At 39.6% G+C, this 22659-nt stretch overlaps 3 protein-coding genes and 1 pseudogene across 3 annotated transcripts in view; 2 read left to right on the top strand and 2 right to left on the bottom strand.

The window, feature by feature from the left end:
- Window positions 1–22659, bottom strand: part of LOC115677940 (uncharacterized) — a 66907-nt gene that overhangs the window by 10914 nt on the left and 33334 nt on the right. The window lies entirely within an intron of this gene.
- On the top strand, window positions 120–4013 carry LOC115677889 (rho GDP-dissociation inhibitor 1-like). Its single transcript, XM_030601131.2, has 5 exons — window positions 120–862; window positions 961–1027; window positions 2348–2566; window positions 2660–2784; window positions 3504–4013. Exons 1-5 carry the CDS (start codon window positions 608–610, stop codon window positions 3582–3584), a joined length of 747 nt encoding a protein of 248 aa, XP_030456991.1. The 5' UTR covers window positions 120–607; the 3' UTR covers window positions 3585–4013.
- LOC115677888 (acyl-CoA--sterol O-acyltransferase 1-like) lies at window positions 4162–6459 on the top strand (annotated as a pseudogene).
- On the bottom strand, window positions 8968–18162 carry LOC115677918 (disease resistance protein L6-like). Its single transcript, XM_056303843.1, has 6 exons — window positions 17513–18162; window positions 15974–17078; window positions 15536–15820; window positions 15053–15448; window positions 14804–14822; window positions 8968–10518 (listed from the first exon to the last, which is right to left on the bottom strand). Exons 1-6 carry the CDS (start codon window positions 18004–18006, stop codon window positions 9281–9283), a joined length of 3537 nt encoding a protein of 1178 aa, XP_056159818.1. The 5' UTR covers window positions 18007–18162; the 3' UTR covers window positions 8968–9280.

Genomic DNA, 22659 nt, shown 5'->3' with positions numbered 1-22659 from the left:
TGACCGAAATCCAAGGCGAAACCCGCTGGGGGGGTTGGTTCGTGCGTGGATGTGCGCGTGTCGTCGTCCCTGTTGGAATCAACCCCTCCCGTCTCTCCCTCCCTCCTCCATTCTTGGCCTGACTGAGTGACCCTCACGATCTCTCTGTCTCTCTCTGTTTGCGAGCTCATTCACTCGCAATTCCGCATCACCACCACCACATGACCATTTCCTTCTTGGAACTTCCCTAAACAGCAACCCCTCCTCTCTCGCTCCCCTCTCGTCCCTCCGTTCCGTCCCCCGCCTCTCTCTCCTCCGGGTCTGTGCTCTTGGGTTCTCTTTAATTGGTCTGCATTTGCCTTTCTTGGATTCTTTGACCCAAGTCCCTCTTTCCCATCTTTTCTCCTCCTTCTTCTTCTCCTTTTGATTTTCTTGGGGGGGCGTTCTTTCGTCTTTCTCTTCGAAAGCAAGGATCTTGGTGGGTTCTCGCTGCGTTGTTCCTCAATTGCTTCCGACCCTTTTCTCGTCTTCTCGAGTTGGTGAGCGAGTGCGGGGGGGTGATTGTGTCCCTGTGTGCGTCGTTTGGACATTTTTCTTTTGTGGGTCTTGTGTTTTGGATGCGCTGTTGATGTCTTTGGCCGTTGGAGTGGCTTCGAGTTCCAAGAACATGGGATTTGATGAGAAGAGCAGCAAGTCCAAGGGAATTACGGAGGCGAAGACACCTCCGAATGAAGAGAACGAGGATGAATTGCGAGGAGAGAAGGTCCACAGGACCTTGAGCGAGAGCTCCATATACGCCACCGAGGATGATGAAGAGGAGGACGCGAAGAAGATTGACTTGGGTCCTCAGGTCACTCTCAAGGAACAGTTTGAAAAGGATAAGGTTTGAGAAAAAAAAGATTTCTTTTAGGCCTGTCTTGAAAGTTGCTGGGGTGTGAGTTTTGTGGGTTTTGATGTTGATGTTTTGAGAATGGGATGTAGGATGATGAAAGCTTGAGGAGGTGGAAGGAACAGCTTCTTGGAAGCGTGGACTTTGATTCTGTTGGAGGTAATTTTTTGATCACCCAAAGAAAAAAAAGTTTACAAACCATTTCCTGATTTGACTGGGAAAAGGCATGTGAAAATGAACTAAAATTGGGTTATCTATAATCAACAAAAGTTTGACAGAACTGAACAGCTAGCTTATGAAGTTTGTAATTTTCTTAAATATAAAAGGGAAAATAAGTTCCAAAAGATTGTTTGTCCCAGATTGCTGATCAATGGAGTGCATAGATGGGTACAATTTTGGTTAATGTATTTGAAAGTAAGCAGATCTGTAAGCTGGTTTTGTTTGCCATAGTGTACAATAAGATTTTATTTTCGAACTTGTTTACAGCTGGAATTACGGGTTGCAACTTACAAATGTTCGAACTTTGATCATATAGGAGACGTTATATGGAAAAAAAAGTCCAACAACGTAAAATGATTCATACAGCTGACCAAACTTAGGCTTAGTTGTTTTTCTTTGTTAAGGTTAAAATGGTTCTTGAAGGTAATTTTTTTGGAGTCTCCTTTTAAGATTCCCCTAGGTATGTGTGAATGCTTCAAAAGGTGGAAATATACTAGCTATAATCTCTCTAGAATTAAGCTCACGAAGTTCATAGGATGGCAGAGAATTTGTGTCTAGAGAAAGGACGAGGTCTAAAATTTGGTTCCTGTATGAGGTAAGGCGTTCAGTCTATAAGGAAGTTTATCTTATGAATCTTTTAGTCTTGATGCGAAAGATCTGTCTTTGCTTGAGAAAGCGGACTAAGTATGTGCGTGAGAGCTGACGAACAAGAACGAAAAAGAAGAATCTCTTTTAAAGTAGCTTTCAAAGCGAGCTTGGTTGGGGGAATCTGTCTGATCTGAAGAGCAGTTCTGGTTCTTCACTGTTAGTTGCGTCTGTTTCTCACCACGCTGGATGGTGGAGTACAGAGTCTTGTGTTTTAGCTTTCTGCTTGTCACAATTTTTAAGTGAACGCTCAAATTTCCCTTGAGTTCCAGTTTACCATCGACGCCATTACTGAGATTGTTATATTTTCTGAGTGTTGTTTCAGCAAATGAAATCAAGTTTGAGATGAATGCTCTGTTAACGTTTTCTTGATGTCCTTGGCAAATTGAATGATGGCTTTGGAACTGCATATTTCTGGTCGATCAAGATTGAGATGAATGTTCTGTTAACGTTTTCTTGATGTCCTTAGCAAATTGAATGATGGCTTTGGAACTGCATATTTCTGGTCAATCCACAGCTTGAATGATGACTTGATTATGAACTCTTTTCTTCTAATGGCGATCCTAATTCAATTGTCACTGATCATTTTCTTTTCATCATTCCTTCAAAATGTAGAAACACTGGAGCCAGATGTCAAGATCGTGAGCCTTGCAATAATTTCTCCTGATAGACCTGATATAGTACTGCAAATTCCTGAGAATGGAAAACCCAAAGGCTTGTGGTTTACTTTGAAAGAAGGCAGCCGTTATAGCCTCAAGTTCACCTTCCAGGTCTGCAACAACATCGTGTCTGGTCTCAAATACAGCAACACGGTATGGAAAACCGGTGTTAAAGGTAGCGCCACGCCCCTCTTTTCTCAACCCTGGATTTCATGGTTTGTAAATTAAGCTCTGTTTTCTTCTCACCTTGCATTGTCTTATTTTGCAGTGGACAGCACAAAAGAGATGATCGGAACTTTCAGTCCACAGCAGGAGCCCTACATGCATGAAATGCCTGAAGAGACGACACCGTCTGGCATTTTTGCTAGAGGGTCGTATTCAGCCAGAAGTAAGGTTAGTTCAGCTACTTCTACTTTTGCCTTGATATAATGCACCCACAATGGTAAATGAGTTATGTTTAAAAGATGATGGAGAGTCTTAGATTATCGGTGCTAAATTCTTAAGTGATGGAGCATCTTGGCACACACTCTTAGACTTCTTTAAAATCTGAAGATTTCCGAGCCTATGATTCACTTGTGTGGATGACAGCTTGTCAGTTTACTATGTGCAATTTCAAATTTCAAATGTCAAATTTCAATAGTCAACTTGTGCAGCTCCTTCCCGTATCGTGATTGCTAAGTTTCCTTGCATGTAATTTTCATAGATCATGATCCATAGATAATTGTAAGGCATTTCTTCTAATTCAAACGTCATGTCTGGGAGAAGGGAATTTAAATGTATATAGGTTTTGGAGCTCGAAGAATTGTGCAACAAGTAGATCAACTTTGTTCTTTCAGATATCTAGTCAGCAAAAAGAGGCACGGCATTGGCCTTCAACATTTAAAACGTGCCTTTTCTGAATCACTGGTTGACAACAGCCTTGCATTCATATTTGTCACCAAGATCAATCTGTAGGACTGAAAAATTAGTCAGTTTTTAACTCCAACATTGATGATTAGTGCGAGTTTTTATTTTGACTTAATGAAAAAATCACTGTAATTATCATCTCACCAATGATTCCCGTGTTTTATTGTTTTTACCAATTTCCTTTCTGCTTTTATTTTGATCTCTAGTTTGTTGATGATGACAACAAGTGTTACCTCGAGATCAACTACACTTTTGACATCCGAAAAGACTGGAATTCGACTTCATGAAGCGCTGTCCAACTCTATCAAACATGGCCCTGGTCTCGCTTGTTTCGCAGGTTGATATATCTGATGTATTACCATAGCTGTGTAACTTATCTTCAGTTTCGTCCTGGATGGTCATCTAGACAATTCGAGAGAAGATATTTGTTCAAAATTTTATTGGCATGAAGAAAATAGGTTTGAAGAAAGAAGCTGCTGTTCCTTATGAGTAATTTCGAAGTGGTGCATCTGAGCGTTTTCTCAGTCTCTGTTTCTCTCGGTCTTAATGAGTATTGTGATCATAAGAACTAGTTGTCAAGAGCAATGTATGTTTTCATCGTCTATATCTTTTGGGTATCTTTTAGCTGATTCAGTGTGCAAGGAAGTGGTGAAGTAAAGGCCTCTTTGCTACTGTATTTGCTTCCTTCACATGAATGAAGTTGCTCAAATTTGTTAGTTTGGAGCCTGTTTGCTGCGTTCTGGGATTCCAAAGTAGGTTTTAACTCTCGGAAAGGAGATAGTTTGTGATGAGAAGGAGAAGACCTGCATGACTCGTATGATGAAATGATGCAGGGTGGAAACGGAATAGATGAAGGAATGGAATGGGGAGAAAGAAAGGAATGGATGGGAATGAATATTCTGATATTTATATTTGTTTGTGATAGGGAAAGAATATGAGGATCCAAGAAAAGAATGTTAGACGTTAAATATGTTATTGGGAAGAAGTATGGTATAGTGAAAAAAAATAAGGGTACATTCTGAAAACCACATTTTTTCTAGAGGAAAATGAGGGAATGGCCAATGGCCATGCCTACATGTTGAGAAAATAATGACAATTCCATTCTTTCGAATTGCTTCTGCTATCATATATACGCCTTGGCTGGTTTTACAGGTATGATTCAAATCCTGTTATCATATTCATACAACTGCAATGTGCAAGGGCTGTTTCAATTGAGTCTGTTCTTGAATCTTGCCCGTCTATAAAAGCAGCCCAAGATCTGCAACATCTTAGTTCAGACTCAGAGTTTGGATCAATCTTTTGTTGCACAGAATGCCTAACGATCTTTACACACTTAAATTACCAGTCTTTCATGCCTGCTCTCAAATTTCAGTATTAGTGTTATTATTTTTTCCCGAGGACTATCAAAGGGATAAAGATTGTTAGTTGGCTCCTCTCTATCCTTGGCTATATTATAAAAGCAGCCACCCATGGCATGCTTTAGGTTTCGTTGATTTAACATAGAAAATTGCCAGTCCATCGCATGAAAAGCCAAGCACGAGTGCTGCAAGGTAATAAAATTGAATAAGATGCCGATCATTTCTGATTCCTGAACAAAAAAATAAGGCACGTTATTAGCTTGCTCAGATGAGAAACAATATTTAAAAGCAGGCGAGCAGCTTCCTGCGCCTTGCTTATTGGAAGACACAACTTACTTTTTCTTGTCAATGTTGACTTTCAAACTCGTGCAAAGCTCTATCACCTTCGGCTGTGCAGCGAAAAGACTGAGTAGCAGAAAATTGAGGAACAGGGAAGACCGAGAGAGAAAGAGAGAAGATGGAAGGAGAGATGTACAACTTCTTCAAGGTATGCATCACAGCTTTGATGTCTCTGTGCTATTGCTACATATTGGGCAGGATCATCCCAAAAGGTACCACTAGACTCTTAGGAATGCTACCCGTTGTGGCTCTCTTCCTTTATCTTCCTCTCAATCTCTCTGCTGTGAATCTTATAGGCCAAACTAGTTTCATCATTTCATGGCTTGGAAACTCCAAGCTTCTCCTCTTTGCCTTTGGCAAGGGGCCATTAGCTTCAGATCCTCCCATCTCTCTTCCACGCTTCTTGGCCATTGCTTGCCTACCCATCAAGATCCAAACGACCTCGCTTAAAGAATCTCCACCGAGGACACGCGACAACAAAGATCACACACATTCAACTCAAAATGGCGATCATAAAGAAAACCCACTTCCTCAAAATCCTGAAAACATTAGACCTAAAACTATCTTCCTGCTGAACTATCCCACAAAAGCTTTGCTTTTTGTGATGCTATTACGTTTATATGACTATGGCGACCATATCCATCCAAATCTGATCTTGTTAGTCTACTGCTGCCACCTATACCTTGCCCTTGATCTGATCTTATCCTCCATACAAGCCGCAGCTCGAGCAGGCTTCGGAATGGAGCTGGAGCCGCAGTTCCGTGAGCCGTACCTCTCGTCTTCACTTCAAGACTTCTGGGGGAAGCGGTGGAACCTCATGGTCACCAGCATCCTGCGATTGACTGTGTATGAGCCAGTCCACAACGCTGTGTTGGCGGCTGGTGGCCGCAAGTGGGCGGCGCTGCCAGCTGTGATGGCCGCCTTCCTGGTGTCGGGGCTCATGCACGAGCTGATGTTTTTCTACATGGGGCGTGTGAAGCCCACTTGAGAGGTCATGTGCTTTTTCGTGCTCCACGGGGCGTGTTTGGTGATCGAGGTGGTGGTGAAAAGGAAGTGCGGCACGAAGTGGCGGTTGCCGAGGGCTTTGACGGGTCCAACAACGGTGACATTCGTAATGGTGACCGGATCTTGGCTGTTTTTTCCGCAACTCCTGAGGGATGGTGTCATCAAGAAGGCATTGGAAGAGTATGCGGCTGTAGGCGCGTTCATTAAGGACCTCGGTCGAGCTGTGATGTCTCGGATTCTATGAATTTGTTGATACAATAATTCATGATTCTAACTAATCAGAGAGTTGGGAATATTACCAAGTAGACATACTTTGCCTAAATTTGATGGAAGAAAATGGGAGGTAATATTTGGGTTAAGGTCTCTTTCGTTTCTTAATGTGAATTTCGGCATTGATTTTCTTTTTGGCTCTGTTATTCCCATCTCTGTTTCAGGCAATACAAGATGATCTTTATCATTCTCTTCTTCTTTTCTTCATTCTCCACTAGCGGTTGAGGACATGATTTGGTTGTAGATCTTGAGGACTACAAAAGTTTTTATATATAATGCAATTTGCTACTGCCAGAAGCCTAGTAATTGCTATTTGTTTTGTATCCATGGGAATTAGGGATTGTTTTTCTTTGTTTGGCAGCAGAGGTTTGGTCTCTTAGAAAGCCCAACTTATCTGTATTGATTCACGACGGTCCGTCTCGCTACAAGTACAACATGGTCTTATTATTTTTTCGGGTGCATAAAAGAGAACTCACTGGTCGTAAAATGCAGAAACTAAGCTACTATGCAAATTCCAAAAGGTCTTTGGACACAACAGCACCTACAGTCAAACTATAATAGCTTCAGAATTGAAATAGACTGTCACTGAGGCACTTTCAGGATCTTTTCTCCAAATTCTAGTTGACTTTTTTTTTATGTCACTTCGAATTTGAGGGGATGTTAGAGATATTTTAGATTATTTATGATATTTTAGATATTTAAGTTACTTTGGATACCTTTATGATTGATTGTAATTGATATTGTAATATTCTGTTACTGTAGATAGTCTTCATGTAAAGCCTATAAATAGGTTTATCTATTCTTTATTATCACATATCGAAATATATAAAAAAATTCTTCAATGCTCTTTTCCTCTGTATTCTTAACTAGTTTCAAGCTCAACTTATTTAGTTTGATTAAACTCCCAATCCACCCAAAGACTCAATTCTTGAGTCTCATCACATTCTATTAACTCCAGCGTTTGCAGCCAAGTAAGCATACTGTCTCTGGAACTTCACTGATGTAAATGTACGACGATCATAAGATTCTTGGAAAGGGCAAACTTCCGATACCGGAAGGAAGTCGACCTTTCAAATGTCCAGTCATGACTTCAACCATTTGCAGATTCTCAAGCATTCCCATGGCACTAGGCAACTCCTGTGCATTGTATGGTTGATTCGAAGTACTCAGTTGAAAAGTGTAACTTGCGTAACGAATTCAACTTCCATATGTAATTTGGTTGTTTCTTCACTCGATGACACCACCCTAATGTCAAGCACTGAAGTTTATCGGGGACTCTGATTTCATTGGCCAAATCTTCAAGATGATGGCGACCACTGATATTCAAGTCAATTAGATAATTTAACTTCTTGATAGAGCTGTCAATTTTCCGAGCCTCGCCAGGGGCGGGCAGGGCTTGCCCTTGCTAGTGGCCGGTGAGGTCCACCTTTGGCTGGTCGTTAAGGTTCGGCGACCGACTAGAGGAACAAGGAAGGGAAAATAAAACAAAAAAAGGGAAAAAGAAAAGAAAAGAATAAAATAATAAATAAAATATTAAAAAAATATTATTAAAAATTATTTACGTCAGTGCTGGCCGGACCACGTAGGACGATTGACATTTACGTCAGCAATTTCCGGCCAAAATTGACCAGATGGACTGAATTTGTACAAATGCAAAATGTTCGCGACTCAATTGGTATAATTGTAATAGGCTTGTGACTTTTTTTTGCGATTTTCCCTTAATAAACTGACAATTGATAACTCCCTAATGAACAACAAGAGGCAATGGTCGAGGGAGGGGCTTGGTTTTGACGTCTTAGGCCCTGCCGAAGCCCGACCTTAAAAGCACAGACTAATTAAAGAAGCGAACGCCTTGGAGGCAAAACAATAGGCCACATTATACAACACAGATAAGGTGGCCTTTATTCAGGGCCAACAGTGATACCTTCTGGTTCTGATTTGCTAGACGCCATTGGGGTTAATTACCTTTATGGGCAAGTATACCCTCCAAATGCATTTTTGAGGGTTTCTGTGCTCTCTAGCTCTGCTTTTAGCCAACTTCATTGTGACTTGATGGCGTGCGTCCTGTGGCTTCCTCCAGAGAGGGGCCTTTCTGTTTTCCATCAGGGGAAGCAGCCGAGACTCAAACTGTTGAAGCTCAGGCATTTGAACGACACTCCCCCCAGCCTTCTCCTTGGCTTTAATTCCTGTTCCTGTTTGGGGCGACTTTCCTGTTCCTGTTCTCGTTTAAAGTGCCTTCGCGGTTCCTGTTCCTGTTTTGAGTGACTCTCTTGTTCCTGTTCCTGTTTGAAGTGGCTTTTAATCAAACTGTAAAATCTTAAATAAGTATTTGAGGTCCTTTTGGAAAACACCTCTTACTTGGCCAACCCCAACCACATGCAAATTCAAGTCACACTCAATTCCATCCAGGACATTAGTCACTTGATTAGTGGATAGGTGGACCATATAAACTGTGTTCTGGAAACACCTCTGTTTGCAAAATGTTTTTGAGTTGTTCAATCAGTATCCGATTCCTTTAATGTTCCATCTTCACGGTAGAAATCGCAAATCACCACACTCATCTCCATAATTAACAGTATTAAGGAAGAAATGCACAATAAAGTGGATCATATTACTTAAAAAAGTACCTACGCAATACAATTCGCTCCATATAAAATGAAAAGAACATTTTAATAAGAGATTATGAGCTATTTTGTTTTTCTTCTAGACATTGCAGTTATTCCAATCATTTGTGATGAAAACTGACCTTCTCCCTTAGACTTGCTGCAAATATAGAGTTTTCTCATATACAAAAAAGGAAAAAAAAAAAGGGAAAAAATAAAAGAAAATGAGAAAGCATGAGCGAAAAATAAAACGAACCTGCGTCAAACTGAGTTTCAAAATAAGCGAGACCAAATTCAATTCATGTTCGTTGACTGTTTTTCGATTCCCTACAACCGTTGCAAATCTGCCTAAAAGCACGTTTTTGGATAGTTGGGTCAAGAAAACCGAAAAGACAAAAAGGGAGTGGTTCAGCTCACCTTATAATGCTTGAAAGATTGGATGGAGCCCTCGAATCCTCCCTTAACCTCACGTAATTTCCTGCAACTGGAGATCTCTAAGTGGCAAAAGTCTGGCAATTTGGTGGTTGATACATCAATCAACCGTTCCAACAATTGGCAATTGCTAAGTATTAACCGGCGCAAAAACTCCAACTCGTCGAGGCCCTCGACAGCTTGTAAACTTTTGCAGTATTGGATGACTAAAGACCGTAGGTTCTTTAAGTTTGGTAAACCGCGAAGACTTTGCAGCAAAGGACAACTCCAAACTTTGAAGACTTCCCACGATTCCACTGTATCGACAATTAAGATCTCGCTTATCTTTTCAGAACCCTGCATTTCGAAGCTTTTCAACTTATTTAAGGCTCTCAATGGAAGGATTAGTCTCCCTTCGCAGGTAATCATCTCATTAGCAGACTCATTATTATCTCGCCTTGCTTCCCCCACATAAACTAGCCTTTCAAAGGACTCGCACCATTCAATAGTCAAATCCTCCAGTGACTCGAAAAACCCAGAAAATTGGATCTCAACTAGCTTTGGACTTCTTCCCACCACTACATCTTTCAACTTCCTCATGCTTGATAGCGTCAATCTCCGGAGGGACACACAGAGTTGCACGATCAACTGTCTTAGATGCGGAAGTTGAAGCCCTTCGAGTTGAAATTCTTGCATTGGAGACCTACAAAGCTCGAAACATGACAAATTTCTCAGGTTCGGAAAGATTGACACAATAGGATTAAAATTATCGAGGCCTAGCTTTTGCAGAGACAAAGGAAGTTGGGGACAGGTTTGCATGTCCATTCCAAACATATCAAGTTGGTCAAGCAGAGGAAGGGAAGCTAACTCAGCAGGAGCAGGGACATTCTGAAGTCTTAAGCTCAATTTTGTCAGTTTGGATAACCTCCCAATCCACCGTAGCTCACCGGTACAAAGTTTATCTCCTCCTTCTCCACTGTAATTTAGATCCAACTCAACCAAATTAATCAAGTTCGAGAGATCCGGGACTACCCGCAATGATTTAGACGACACACGTAGATGGGTTAGACTTTTTGGGAGCGCCGGCAACTCTTGAATCTCCTGACAATCCATCAACTCCAATCTTTGCAGGCATGAAAGCATGCTAACAGTCTTTGGAATTTCACTAACATGAGTATGTGATAGATTTAGGATTCTTAGAAAGGACAAACTTCCGATTGCAGAAGGAATTTGACCTTTTAATTCGGGACAATTGACTAGAAGCATTGTTGAGCGTCGGAGCGCGGCAATAATATTGATTTGATGAAAGGAATTTTTGAAGGTGAAATAATCGCAATTCGCGTCTTTCTATTGCATGTCTCAATTACAAGAGAAATAGACTATATATAGACCATAGTTTGATTCGAAATAGGAAACATCTTTCTAGGAAACCTATTCTAATTAGGAATCTAATTGACTTAGGAAACTTTCCTAAAATATAACTAGAAATAATATCTCACAATATCTATCAAAATATGGAAATACGAACAGACTCAAAAAGGAAACAAGTACTAACAAATTTGGTTTAATTTCTAACACTCCCTAAACCAAATTCTCTTCCATCGATCATTCCAAGTAGGCTCTTGAACTTTCGAAAAGCATCGATCTTGAGAGGTTTAGTAAAAATATCTGCTACTTGATCTCCGGTCTTCACATGCAATACTTCAACTTCATTCTCTTTAACCTTGTTCTCGGATGAAGTGATATCGAACATCGATATGTTTACTTCGTTCATGAAAAACTGGATTTTTCGCCAAAGCAATAACAGAAACATTATCAACAAAAATCTCCGTTGCTTTCTTCTCGCTCCATAAGAATATCTTTGAGCAGTCTTCTCAACCATATTGCATGACAAACGCATGAAGATGCAGCTACATATTCAGCTTCACATGTCGACGAGTAACACTTGATTGCTTCTTTGATGACCACGTGAAAGCAGTGTCGCACAAGAAAAATACAAATCCCGTGGTGCTTTTTCGATCGTCGATATCTCCACCATAATCACTATCCGAATAAGCTCTAAGTTTGAAAGATTCAGAGCAATAATAGTGTAAACCATGAGAAATAGTACATTTGATGTACCGAAGTATTCTCTTTGCAGCTTTAAGATGAGATGATTTCGGCTTCTCCATGTATCGACTAACAATTCCAACACTATACATAATATCCAGCCTCGTGCATGTCAAGTATCTCAAACTTCCAATCAAGCTTCTATAATATGTCGAATCAACATCGGCACCATCATCAAACTTAAAGCTTGGTTCCACACTCCATTGGTGTATTGACCGGCATACAGTTCTTCATGTTGAATTTTTCAAGGATATTTTCTGCATATCCTTTTTCTTGCTTCAAATAGAGTGCATGCTCGTATGGACATTGAGAGAATCCATTCGCCTTGAAATATGCATCAATTCTGGAATTCCATGCTCTCGGTGCTTGTTTAAGCCCATATAGAGCTTTCTTCAACCTTAGCACTTTGTCTTCATAACCTTTCACAACAAACCCCTCGGGTTGTTCGACATAAATTTCTTATTCAAGGATACCATTCAAGAATGCTGATTTGACATCCATTTGATAAATCCACCAATTATTTTGAGCAGCAATGGAAATAATCAATCTAATCGTTTCCATGCGGATGACAGGGGCAAAAACTTCATCATAGTCGATTCCGGCTTTTGCTTGTACCCCTTCGCGACTAATTTAGCTTTGAACCTTGTTACTTCACCTTTCTCATTCTTCTTGGCCTTGTACATCCATTTAACACCAATTGATTTCTTGTCCTTCGGAAGATTAGCAAGCTCCATGTTTGATTTTTCTCGATGGCTTCAATTTCTTCGTTCATGGCTTTCCTCCACTTTTCTTCTTTGGCCGCATCATCATAAGCAAGTGGTTCATAATCTGCAAGAAGACGTATAAGATGAAGCTCTTCGGTAGCTTCGTAAATTTCAGACAATCTTCTTGATCTTGGCACTAGCGGTTCATCGATACTATTTGAAGAGGATGGTGTTGATGAACTTGAATAAGATGTTGGAGAAGAAGGTGAAGGTTGATCTTTCAACTCCGTTTGATCGGAATCATCACGAACATTCGCTTCTTCTTTTAGATTTTCTTCCCACATTCCATCTTCATCGAACTTGACATCTCTACTTACATACACTTTCAAAGTGTTAGGGTCAAATAATCGATAGGCTTTGGATGATGAGTCATACCCGATAAAGATGAGCTTTTTGCTCTTGTCTTCAAGTTTCGATCTTTTTGATCCGGGACATGAGCATATGCAATGCTCCCAAAAATTCTCAAGTGCGAAACACTTGGTGTTCTCCCGGTCCATGCCTCTTGTGGAGTTACGCCTTCAAGTCCATATGTTGGACATCTATTTTGAAGATAGACGGCACACGAAACTTCCGCCCAAAGTTCCTTGGACAAATTTTTGCTCTTCAACATGCTTCAACCATATCAAGAATGGTTCTATTTTTCCGTTCAGCCACACCATTTTGTTGAGGAGAATACGGGGCCGTCAAGAAACGCCCGAATACCATGATTTTCACAGAATTTGTTGAATATGGCTGAGGTGAATTCTCCACCACGATCGATCCTTAAAACCTTGATAAAATAGCCGCTTTCCTTTTCAGCCAGGTTCTTGAATTGTTTGAAAATATCAAACACTTATGTCTTTTCTTTCAAAAAATACACCCAAGTTTTCCGAGTAAAATCATCAATAAAAGTAACAAAATATCGATGATTACCATATGAGTGAGGATTGATCGGGCCACACAAATCGAATGAATCAACTCAAGCGGCTTCTTTGCTCGATAAGTCGCCTCCTTCGGAAAGCTAGTTCGGAATGCTTGCCGATAACACACCCTTCACATAATTGATCGGGATGATCAATATGTGGTAACCATAAACCATCTTCTTGCGAGAAAGCAAATTGAGTCCGCCAAAATTGAGATGGCCAAACCTCAAATGCCACAATCATGAAGGATCATCTACGCACGTCTTTAGACATCGAGACATCTCACTCTTTATATTAAGAATGAACATCCTGTTCTTCGATATCTTCACATTGCAATCAATTTATTATTCCGATCTCTCAACATAAGATTAAGATCTCTCATATGAACAGTATAACCTTTCTCCGTAGTTGTCCCAAACTCAAGATATTGCTTGACATTTTGGAACATAATAAACATTAGTAATAAACCGACGTGCACCATTCTTTAAGCGAATCAAAATTGTACCTTTCCCTTCAACAAGAATTTTAGAGTTATCACCGAATGAGACATTCCCTTTAATTGTCTCATCTAACTCAACAAACATCTCCTTTCTCCCACACATGTGATTACTTGCGCCGGTATCCAAATACCACGTATCGCTTTGACCTTCTTCATCTTCTTTGAATGCCAATAAGAGAACTTGATCATCATTATTTACCAAGTTCGCTTTTCGTCCTGTCCGCTACTTTCTTTATTCCAATAGCTTAGAAGCATAATGGCCAAGTTTATTACAATGATAACATCAGATTTTAGATTTATCATACCATTGGCTTGTCGAGTTCTTTCCTCTTCCACGAACACCTCTTTGGTACTTGGTATCCTCCATCACTTGAGCAGATCTCCTCTCGCTTCATCCGCGACCTCTTCCTCGAAAGTGACCTCGGCCACGACCTCGATCACGATCTTGATTTGTCCCGCGATTTTGTACGGATCTCTTCTTTGCTCATTCTCATCTCGTATGATTAACTGCGTTTGGAGAACTTCCTCCACCGGTTCAATCTTTTCTTTCTAAACCTTTCTTCATGGGCTTGTAATGAACCTATAAGTTCATCGACCGTCATGGCATCCAAGTCTTTGGATTCTTCGATTGCAACCGCAATATAATCATACTTCTTGTCTAAGGACCGAAGTATTTTCTCAACAACACGAACATCGGAAACTTCTTCTCCGTTTCTTTTCATCCGATTAACAATTGCCAAAATTTTCGTGAAATAATCAGCAATCGATTCGATTCTTTCATACGAATTACCTCGACCCGCCTCTCAAGGTTTGAAGGCGAATCTTCCGAACTTTCGAACTCCTTGATATGTGTTTTGAAGAATCTCCCATGCCTCTTTAGCGGTAGTGGCGTTCGAAACTTTTTCGAACATGAAATCATCTAACGCTTGATAGATGATCGACAGGGCATATTGATCTTTCGTTCGAGCCTTCTCCAAGGCATTCCTCGATTCCGGTTCAACGTGGCTTCATCCTCCGGCTCATCATAGCCAGTGTTAACAAATTCCTGCACACCGTAGGCGCCGAGTAGAGCTTTCATTCTAACAGCCCAATTACCATAATTTTTTTTGGTAAGACGAGGGTATTGAAGGGGAAGCCGATTGTTCGTTGAGGCCATGATCACGAACCGTAAGCTCGATACCAATTTGTTGAGCGTCGAGGCGCGGCAACAATATTGATTTGATGAAAGGAATTTTTAAGGTGAAACAATCGCAATTCGCGTCTTTCTATTGCATGTCTCAATTACAAGAGAAATAGACTATATATAAACCATAGTTTGATTCGAAATAGGAAACATCTTTCTAGGAAACCTATTCTAATTAGGAAATCTAATTGACTTAGGAAACTTTCCTAAAATATAACTAGAAACAATATCTCACAATATCTATCAAAATATGGAAATACGAACAGACTCAAAAAGGAAACAAGTACTAACAAATTTGGTTTAATTTCTAACAAGCACTTCCAGTTTTTGAAGCATTCCAATAGCACTAGGTAGCTCCCATGAATATGTTGAATCTAATCTGTCAAAGTGGTGTGAAAAGTACACCTCACGTAATGATTTCAACTTCCATACGGATTCTGGAAGTTTCTTCATTTCACACCTTTGTGCAAAGAAGTGCTTTAGATTCTCTAGGTCCCCGATTTCTTCGGGCAAACCTTCAAGAGAACAACAACTATGAATCTTTAGGTCAATCAAACGCCTCAACTTCCCAATAGAGCCATCAATTTTCCTCAATCTAGAACAACCATCGAAAGTAAGCCTCTCTAAGTTTGGCCATCCAGAAAAGTTTGGTGTTCTGGTTATATTATGACAGCTTTCGAGAGAAAGAACTTTCAAATGTTGTGCCATCTGTCAAAATGATTGCAATATTCAATGAATCAACATTCAAATATTACTTTGAAAAAAAAATAGAATAGAAATATACATATTATGCACCTTTATTAAACTCTGTAGTTTTGAATCATCTATGAAGTCATTGTGTGAAAGTACAAGAACAACCACATTCTTTAAGTGCAAATTGGTTGGCTTAGACGTTCGAGGAGGATCACTCCAAAAAATCCATCTTAGATTAGTAAGACAATTTGTTAAGTCACCAACAAAGGTTCCCCCTTTTAATTTGAGGCATCTTAGATCCTCAAACCTTCCAATCTCTTCACTTGTTATGTCCTTAAGATTACTTTTGCGTAGATCAAGATCCAGTGCTTGAACGTTCTTCTTCATCTGGAAATGATAGTAAGGAACGGTGGCATTCAGTATTCTTTTTCAGAGGAAAAAGATTAAAATGGGAAAAAGAAGAACGAATAAAGAGCATCCTAGTGCAGCATAGAGGATTTTCTAGTAGAGAAACTGTTAGTTTCCTCCGAGGTACTTTACCTCCATTGTTCCTATTGCACCAAGGACCTCATTGTGGATGCATAACCTGCTACGATTTCCGGGATTCATTCGATCTTCTTCACGAATAATTTCTCTTCCAAGAACTCTAAGTTGATCGTGCATTCGAAACGTATTATTCTCTGCAATTTTTATCAAACACCTATTGTTGAGGACATCAACCCCATCCTTTCGGAGAAGCCCACATTCTTCCCACATGTAAATTGCATTCGTCTTATCCTCATGAATGAAAAAGGAAGCAATATCGAGGAAAATTTGTTGTTGCTCGAAACTTAAGGCATCATAGCTGATCTTCAACTTTTTATAAACATTTGTGTGAGGTGCTTTCCTCAACTCCTCCAACGTCTTTACCCATTCGTCTTGTGGTTTTTGATAGAGGAGTGAACCAATTACTTCAAGAGCCAATGGAAGTGTCCCCGTAGTAATTACAATTTCCTTGGAGAGATCATTGTAATCTTTTGGAGGAGAGTTTCTATCAAATGCATGCTTGCTGAAAAACTGAAGAGCGTGATCAATACTCATCACCTCCATTTCATACTCTAAAATTTGACACTCTAATCTATAGCTTTGCAGAACATCTTTATCTCTAGTTGTAATCAATATTCTTGATCCTGGATACAAAGCACCATTTCCAAATAATTTCTTCACTTGTTCACTGTTATCAACATCATCAAGTACAATAAGTACTTTCTTATTGTGAAGTACTTCTCCAATCCTTTTCATTCCAAAATCAATTTCGTCAATACTCCTTGTTCCTGCACTAACGCCAATTTCGGTCAATAACTTTTTCTGCAACTCAACTAAGCCAATACTTGATGACTTCGCTCGAACATCTTCAAGAAAACAACAATACTTTCCAAAATGAGAAGAGAATTGATTGAAGACAACCCCTGCGAGAGTCGTTTTACCAATACCCCCCATGCCATGAATTTGAATGAGCCGCACATCGCCAGAGTCGATGTCAAACAATTTACTTACTGCTACCACTCGATCATCAATTCCAACTAAATGTTTAGTCACTAATCTATGTTTTGTCTTCAGCTTTTCCACGACCTCCTCGACTACTAATTTGATTAGTTTGCCATGACTGTCAAAATAGAAAAACGTTTTAGTGGGGGAAAAATGCAAACTCATGATTAACTAACTAGAAGTGATGCAATTCAAGCACTGGATACGGTGTATTCAAGAGGAGAAATGTTTAACGTATTGAAAGATTAAATGATTAGAAAAAAAAAACATAGCATTTCATTATCCTATTCTTTTTCCTCCCACTGCCCACAATCTAATATTAATTTAGCTACCTAGCTATTAATATCATCATTCACCCATCATAAGACGACCTTGTGAAGCAGTTTCACATTTTTTTTTTTTACAATTGTAGCTATTAATAAAATCGTTTGCCCATTATCATTTAGTATAACTGTAATAGGAGCCAGGTCTCAATCATGTCGGAATTTTTACGTCTATGATCAAGTGTTAATAACATGGGGGAAACAAGCAATTTTAAAGCAGCTAGCTTACCCGTTGTACTTCTTCACTTCCCACCCCTTTATCGCACCAACCTCCTTGAGAGCCTTTCTCCATGCATCCACTTGCTCATTGCTCAACTCCCTTTCGTGCTGCAAACTTAGGATGGCATCACTATACAATGCATTTTTCAACTTAACATCGTCAGGTTTCACATCGAAAAAAATCGGTAGGATCTCTTTATTATCGTCCGATTTGGAGGTGTTTGCCAAGATCCGCGTGAGCTCGCTAAGGCACCATTGACTCGAAGCATAATTTTGAGAGAAGACGGGCATATAGATCTTGGAATTGTCGATCGCTTGCTGTAGCGATCCATCAATCCTTTCACCTACACGAAGCTCCTCGTCATCTCGAAAGACACAGATTCCAGCATCGGTCAAGTTATGGAAGAGGACGTCGGTGAATCCCTCGCGAGTATCGGGTCCTCTGAAGCTCAGAAACACTGGGTACTTGCTTCCCGATAGCGTTCCTTCATGGGAGCTTGCCATTGCAGTAGTTTGCTCAGTTCAGCAGGTCTTCCTCTCTCTGGCCCGATGTTCTCCACAGAGAAAAAGACGCGTTATGAGGAAATAGTGGAGTAGTTATAGGAAAACCAATCAAATGCTAATAGGTCTAGGAGAAAATGGTTGCGAACGAGTTAACACGTTATTCTCTCTCTACCCTCTTCACCACTCCCATCTACTCATCTTATCTCATTTATGTCGACTGTCGTGCATCCAGTTGCAGGCCCCACATGCAAATGGGTCGAAAGAACGGTGGTTATGGCATGGCAATGACACGCGCGGAAGTTTAGGAATTCAGACTTTCATAACCAAAGATGTGGCCGACAGTACGAAGACAGGAAAAGGCCAAAGTTGCCCACCTTTCCAGACGAGTTTTGGGGTCCTGTCAAGAAAAAATCTGAAAAATTTCCTACTGTTGATAAATTTCTCACGTTAGCAAATTTCTAATACTATTATTGTGAGTTATAAGCTATCAATTCTTTTTAGATTGTTCAAGTGTTGTTAGTAAAGTACCAGACTACAAAAAATTTACTCACATCTCAATAAATTAAAATTACCAACTTCTTTGAAATTTTAATAATATGGGAACCTACTAGAAATTTATCAAATTTCCATTTAATTAGAAAGTTCTAATTTCTATGGCATTTTACAAGTTTGGTTAGTAGATTACCAATACTATAGATGATTTAACAAATTTTTTTTTATCAATTACTAAGTTAACAACGTGCAAAATAATTAGTATGTTGCAAACTCCACAAGCTTAGCTAGTAATTTAAAAAATATTGTCATGATTTTACTGATGTTTAATTGGTTATTGAGTAACGTTTTTTCACTATGTAAATTGTTATTTGCTGAAGCCTGTATTATCATGCTACAACACGTCTTTCCTTGAGTGGAGAGTGAGAGTGAGAGCAATAATAAGGCTTACTTAGGTCAAGCAATTCAGTTCAAGGTCTAAGTGCCGTACGGTTCATGATCTAAAATATTAACCCGTGACAAGTAACATTAGAACGACGTTCTTGTGGCAGTGGCTCCCAACTCCGATGTCATCAACGCCGTCCAAGTTGCCCATGAGAAGGTTGCTCAAAAGAAGCGCAACCGTGGGAAGGCTAAATGGACTAGTTCGAGGGATGTCATGTACGCTTTTGATGAAAGTTAGTACCTTTAACTCGTTTGTAGCTGAGTCTCTCCAACTCATTGGTGCTGAAGTTGCTATTTGGCCCTCCAGGCTTCACAGTGGTCTCCTGGTTGATAGTACTTAATGGACCACCAATTATCTCCCTCAACCCTATCACTGCCCAGTGGTTCAAAAATAAGGATTAAAACTGAAAAAAATAAGTAACCAAAAAAATTGTTAAACTAACTCGTTATTCAAATTACCGTTGAGATATGTGTTACCAATATTAGAACATATAATACATACACTTAAACCTGTTTTTGATCATTGGTGATAGAGAGCTGGCAATTTCTGACACGAATGAACACGTTTGTACATAATTATGTGGCAAACTTGAAAGTGACATAAATTAACGCGAATTTAATGTATGTAAATTTTTTAGCTTAATAAGCAAAAATATAGTGTTTTTCAGTTACACGACTTAACACGATTACGAAACCCGATTAAGACGCATGAATAGAATTGCCAGCCCTTGTGATAATATAATATTAGTGCTGAAAGCATGTAAAAAGTAATCAAGCCTTTGCCATTGACCGAATGTTTTGTGAGTAGAATGTGGCTACGTCAATACGTATATTTAAAGAAATTATATAAAAACCATTAATATTCTTTAATTCACGAGTGGTGCCGAGATGTTAATTTCCATATTTGCAATGAAAATAGTGCGTAAAAAAATTTCTTTGTGTTTGTAGATGTTTAGTATTTATATTGCTCTATTCAATTGTTTCATATTAGGTTTGCACAAGAGGGGGAATTATTTTGTTCCGCTGCGTTAATCCGATGCTATTTGGGTTGTCATTGTTCTCCCAACATAATGCTCGCCTACTACCATTTTCTTCCTACAATACATGTTTTCATATTACTTTATGACCATAAATGTCCGTCGAATTTCTTTTAAACAACATAAATATAAATTTGAATCTTCAAATAATGATTACTTAAGTGAATGCAACAAAGTATGGGATAAGAACAGTACGAGTGCAATAACTTTCGTACGGCGCTCATTTAAGGGCCATAACTTTTTTTTTTCACTCATTTAAGTGCCACAAATTTAAAAAATTGATCATATAAGTGTCATCGGTGATATGTCTCGCTGGAAAATCCGACGTGAATGCCGATCGTTCTACGTGGCACGACGTGGACAATTTTTACAAGTTTTTTCACTCACTTAAGTGCCACAAATTTGAAAAATTGATCACTTAACTGTCACAAATTTAAAAAATCAATTACTTAAGTTCCGTCGATAATTTGCCTCGCCGGAAAATTCGCCACCGGCCTTGCCCAGATCTGACGAGGGTCTTCACGCCCTCACCCACGGCCGACGAGGTCACAATGGCCCTGAGCAAGGCCATCGGAGCCTCGGTGAGTGGGTGAAGGCCCTCGCCAGATCTGGGGGAGGCCCTTCACGACCCTGTCGGCCGCGAGCATGGTAGCGACTACGGGCGAGGTGGCCTTGCCGTGAAGGCCCTTGCCCACAGTCGGCGATGGCCTCACCCAGGACCTTCGTGGCCCCGCCGACCGAGGGCGAGGCCTTTACAGCCAACAAACAAAAAAAAAAAAACAAAGAAAAAAAAGGAAAATAAAAAATAAAAAATAAAAAATCATTTTAAAAAAAATTCAAAAAATCAACGTCTCAAATGATTGATTTTACTCCGATGTGTCATTTAAGTAAGTGAAAAAAAAATTATGACACTCAAGTGAGCACCGTACGAAAGTTATGGTACTTATGCTGTTTTTATTCCCAAAGTATGTGTTAAAATTACAGTATTCTCACATTAAGACCAATCTGTACGGCCACGGTCTTCGTCGTCTGGTGGAGACTACCTGATACGTGCGAAAGAAGCTCTTACACACATCCGTATGGATTAATTAGTCCAAGTAAAGGTTGGATTGTCTCACGTTGTCCAGAAGAAAAAAAATGTATGAATTTAGCTAGTGATGCTGAGGTGATTTAAGAACTTAATGACTGCAGGAGTTGCTATCAGTAAGGTTGTGTTGGGACCTCTCTCTGTCAATCATTGACGGACCAGTAACAGGAAACCAATCAAATGCCATGGGTCGATGAGAAAATCGTTAAAGCAGAAAGTCGTAATAAATCACGACGAAGACCATAAAGTCAAGTGCTCCTGGTACTCATCTTCCTGGAAACTTCCCGCGTCTGAGCAACCTATAGTTGCTTTGCTTCGTCGATCGATATCTCTCTCCCTTCTCCTGTCTTCTGGTAGCATACCGGTGAGCATTTTCACGTTTCGTCCAGGTTCCACGTCATAGAACCTATCTATTAGAATAAGTTCATCATTTTTTAGAACCTAAAACCTATCTTGCAACCTATTTTATCACAGGTTTCAGGATCGATTCCAGGATGTATCTAGTTCCACTTATATTATTAATTGAACGATTGTAAGGAATTATTATTTTTTAAGACCACCACTTGTTGCTACAATCCACTGATCACAATTTATATTTAGACACATGAAGAATATGAAACATTAACAAAATTGAAGTTCAGATTAGTAGTTCCAGATTATACATTTATTAACAGGATCGCGTGAAGACATAAATCAAGAAATAGACAAAAACTTATTACAGGTTCCAACTTCCACATTCCTAGAATCTGGAACCTACCCATCGAAATAGATTTCTTAATTTTTTGAATCTATAACCTACCCTGCATACTTTAAAACTCTTAACGGTCCCGTTTTCCAGTTTCAGATTCTACTTTGAAATAATGCTCGCCTCCTACTGGTATGGCCGAAGAAGATGCTTTCGGTCGTAATTAAACAGAGTAAGTTTACATATCAAAGGTCCAACACCATTTGTGAAAAGAAGAAGAATGGCTCTCTTTCTTTTCTAAAAAGTTTGAAATTATTGTATGACTCCTTGGAAGACCGAAAAGCAAAAGTGCTGGTGGGAGATGAGAACGAGCAAATTGCTATATGGCCCACAATAAAAGTAAAGTTGGTCAACAAAAATCCCCAAATTACGCTGATTGACCTGCACGAGCAATGGCTTTTCCTCAACACTACTGGATTAATTATCTCTGTAGTTTTATATTTGTTTTTTTTCAAGGAAAATTTTATGTTTTGGTCCAGTTTGATTTTCCTTTGTGTTAGAATCATGACATCTACTTTTCCTTTAATTTTTGAGAAGCAAAACATCAAAATTAAAATACAATTTTTAATTGAGACAATTAGAGCTAACATTCTCTCTGCTTGACGACTTATGAACATCAGGTTACAGATTTTGTATGTTCCTGTTGGCATCAGACATTGCAAGTATGAAAGTCAGGGTCGCTTTTTCATGAGTTTTGGTAAAACTCGAAAGAGGGATAAGCAGCTCTAAGAACTCTGCTTCGGTGCTGCTTGGTTGTAGCTTTGTCTCCAACTCGTGGTACTGAAGTGGCTGCCACCCTAGGCTTCACAATGATCTCCGGGTTGATCTTAATGGACCACCAGTCATCT

The sequence above is a fragment of the Syzygium oleosum genome, unplaced genomic scaffold (genome assembly GCF_021117445.2).
Source record: "Syzygium oleosum isolate NSW1041296 unplaced genomic scaffold, Sole_v2.1 Sole_v2.29, whole genome shotgun sequence".
Classification (NCBI taxonomy): Eukaryota; Viridiplantae; Streptophyta; class Magnoliopsida; order Myrtales; family Myrtaceae; genus Syzygium; species Syzygium oleosum.
This window is presented reverse-complemented; position numbering and strand designations above follow the sequence as displayed.

What these genes read in the sequence shown, in the direction of transcription:
- LOC115677889 (XM_030601131.2), top strand. Translation starts at nt 608, where the DNA reads ATGTCTTTGGCCGTTGGAGTGGCTTCGAGTTCCAAGAACATGGGATTT. An exon ending in GGACTTTGATTCTGTTGGAG is followed by an intron (nt 1,028 to 2,347) that starts GTAATTTTTTGA and finishes TTCAAAATGTAG; the next exon opens with AAACACTGGAGCCAGATGTC. An exon ending in ATGGAAAACCGGTGTTAAAG is followed by an intron (nt 2,567 to 2,659) that starts GTAGCGCCACGC and finishes CTTATTTTGCAG; the next exon opens with TGGACAGCACAAAAGAGATG.
- LOC115677918 (XM_056303843.1), bottom strand. Translation starts at nt 18,006, where the DNA reads ATGGCAAGCTCCCATGAAGGAACGCTATCGGGAAGCAAGTACCCAGTG. An exon ending in GAAGTGAAGAAGTACAACGG is followed by an intron (nt 17,079 to 17,512) that starts GTAAGCTAGCTG and finishes CTATTTTGACAG; the next exon opens with TCATGGCAAACTAATCAAAT. An exon ending in GTGCAATAGGAACAATGGAG is followed by an intron (nt 15,821 to 15,973) that starts GTAAAGTACCTC and finishes TATCATTTCCAG; the next exon opens with ATGAAGAAGAACGTTCAAGC.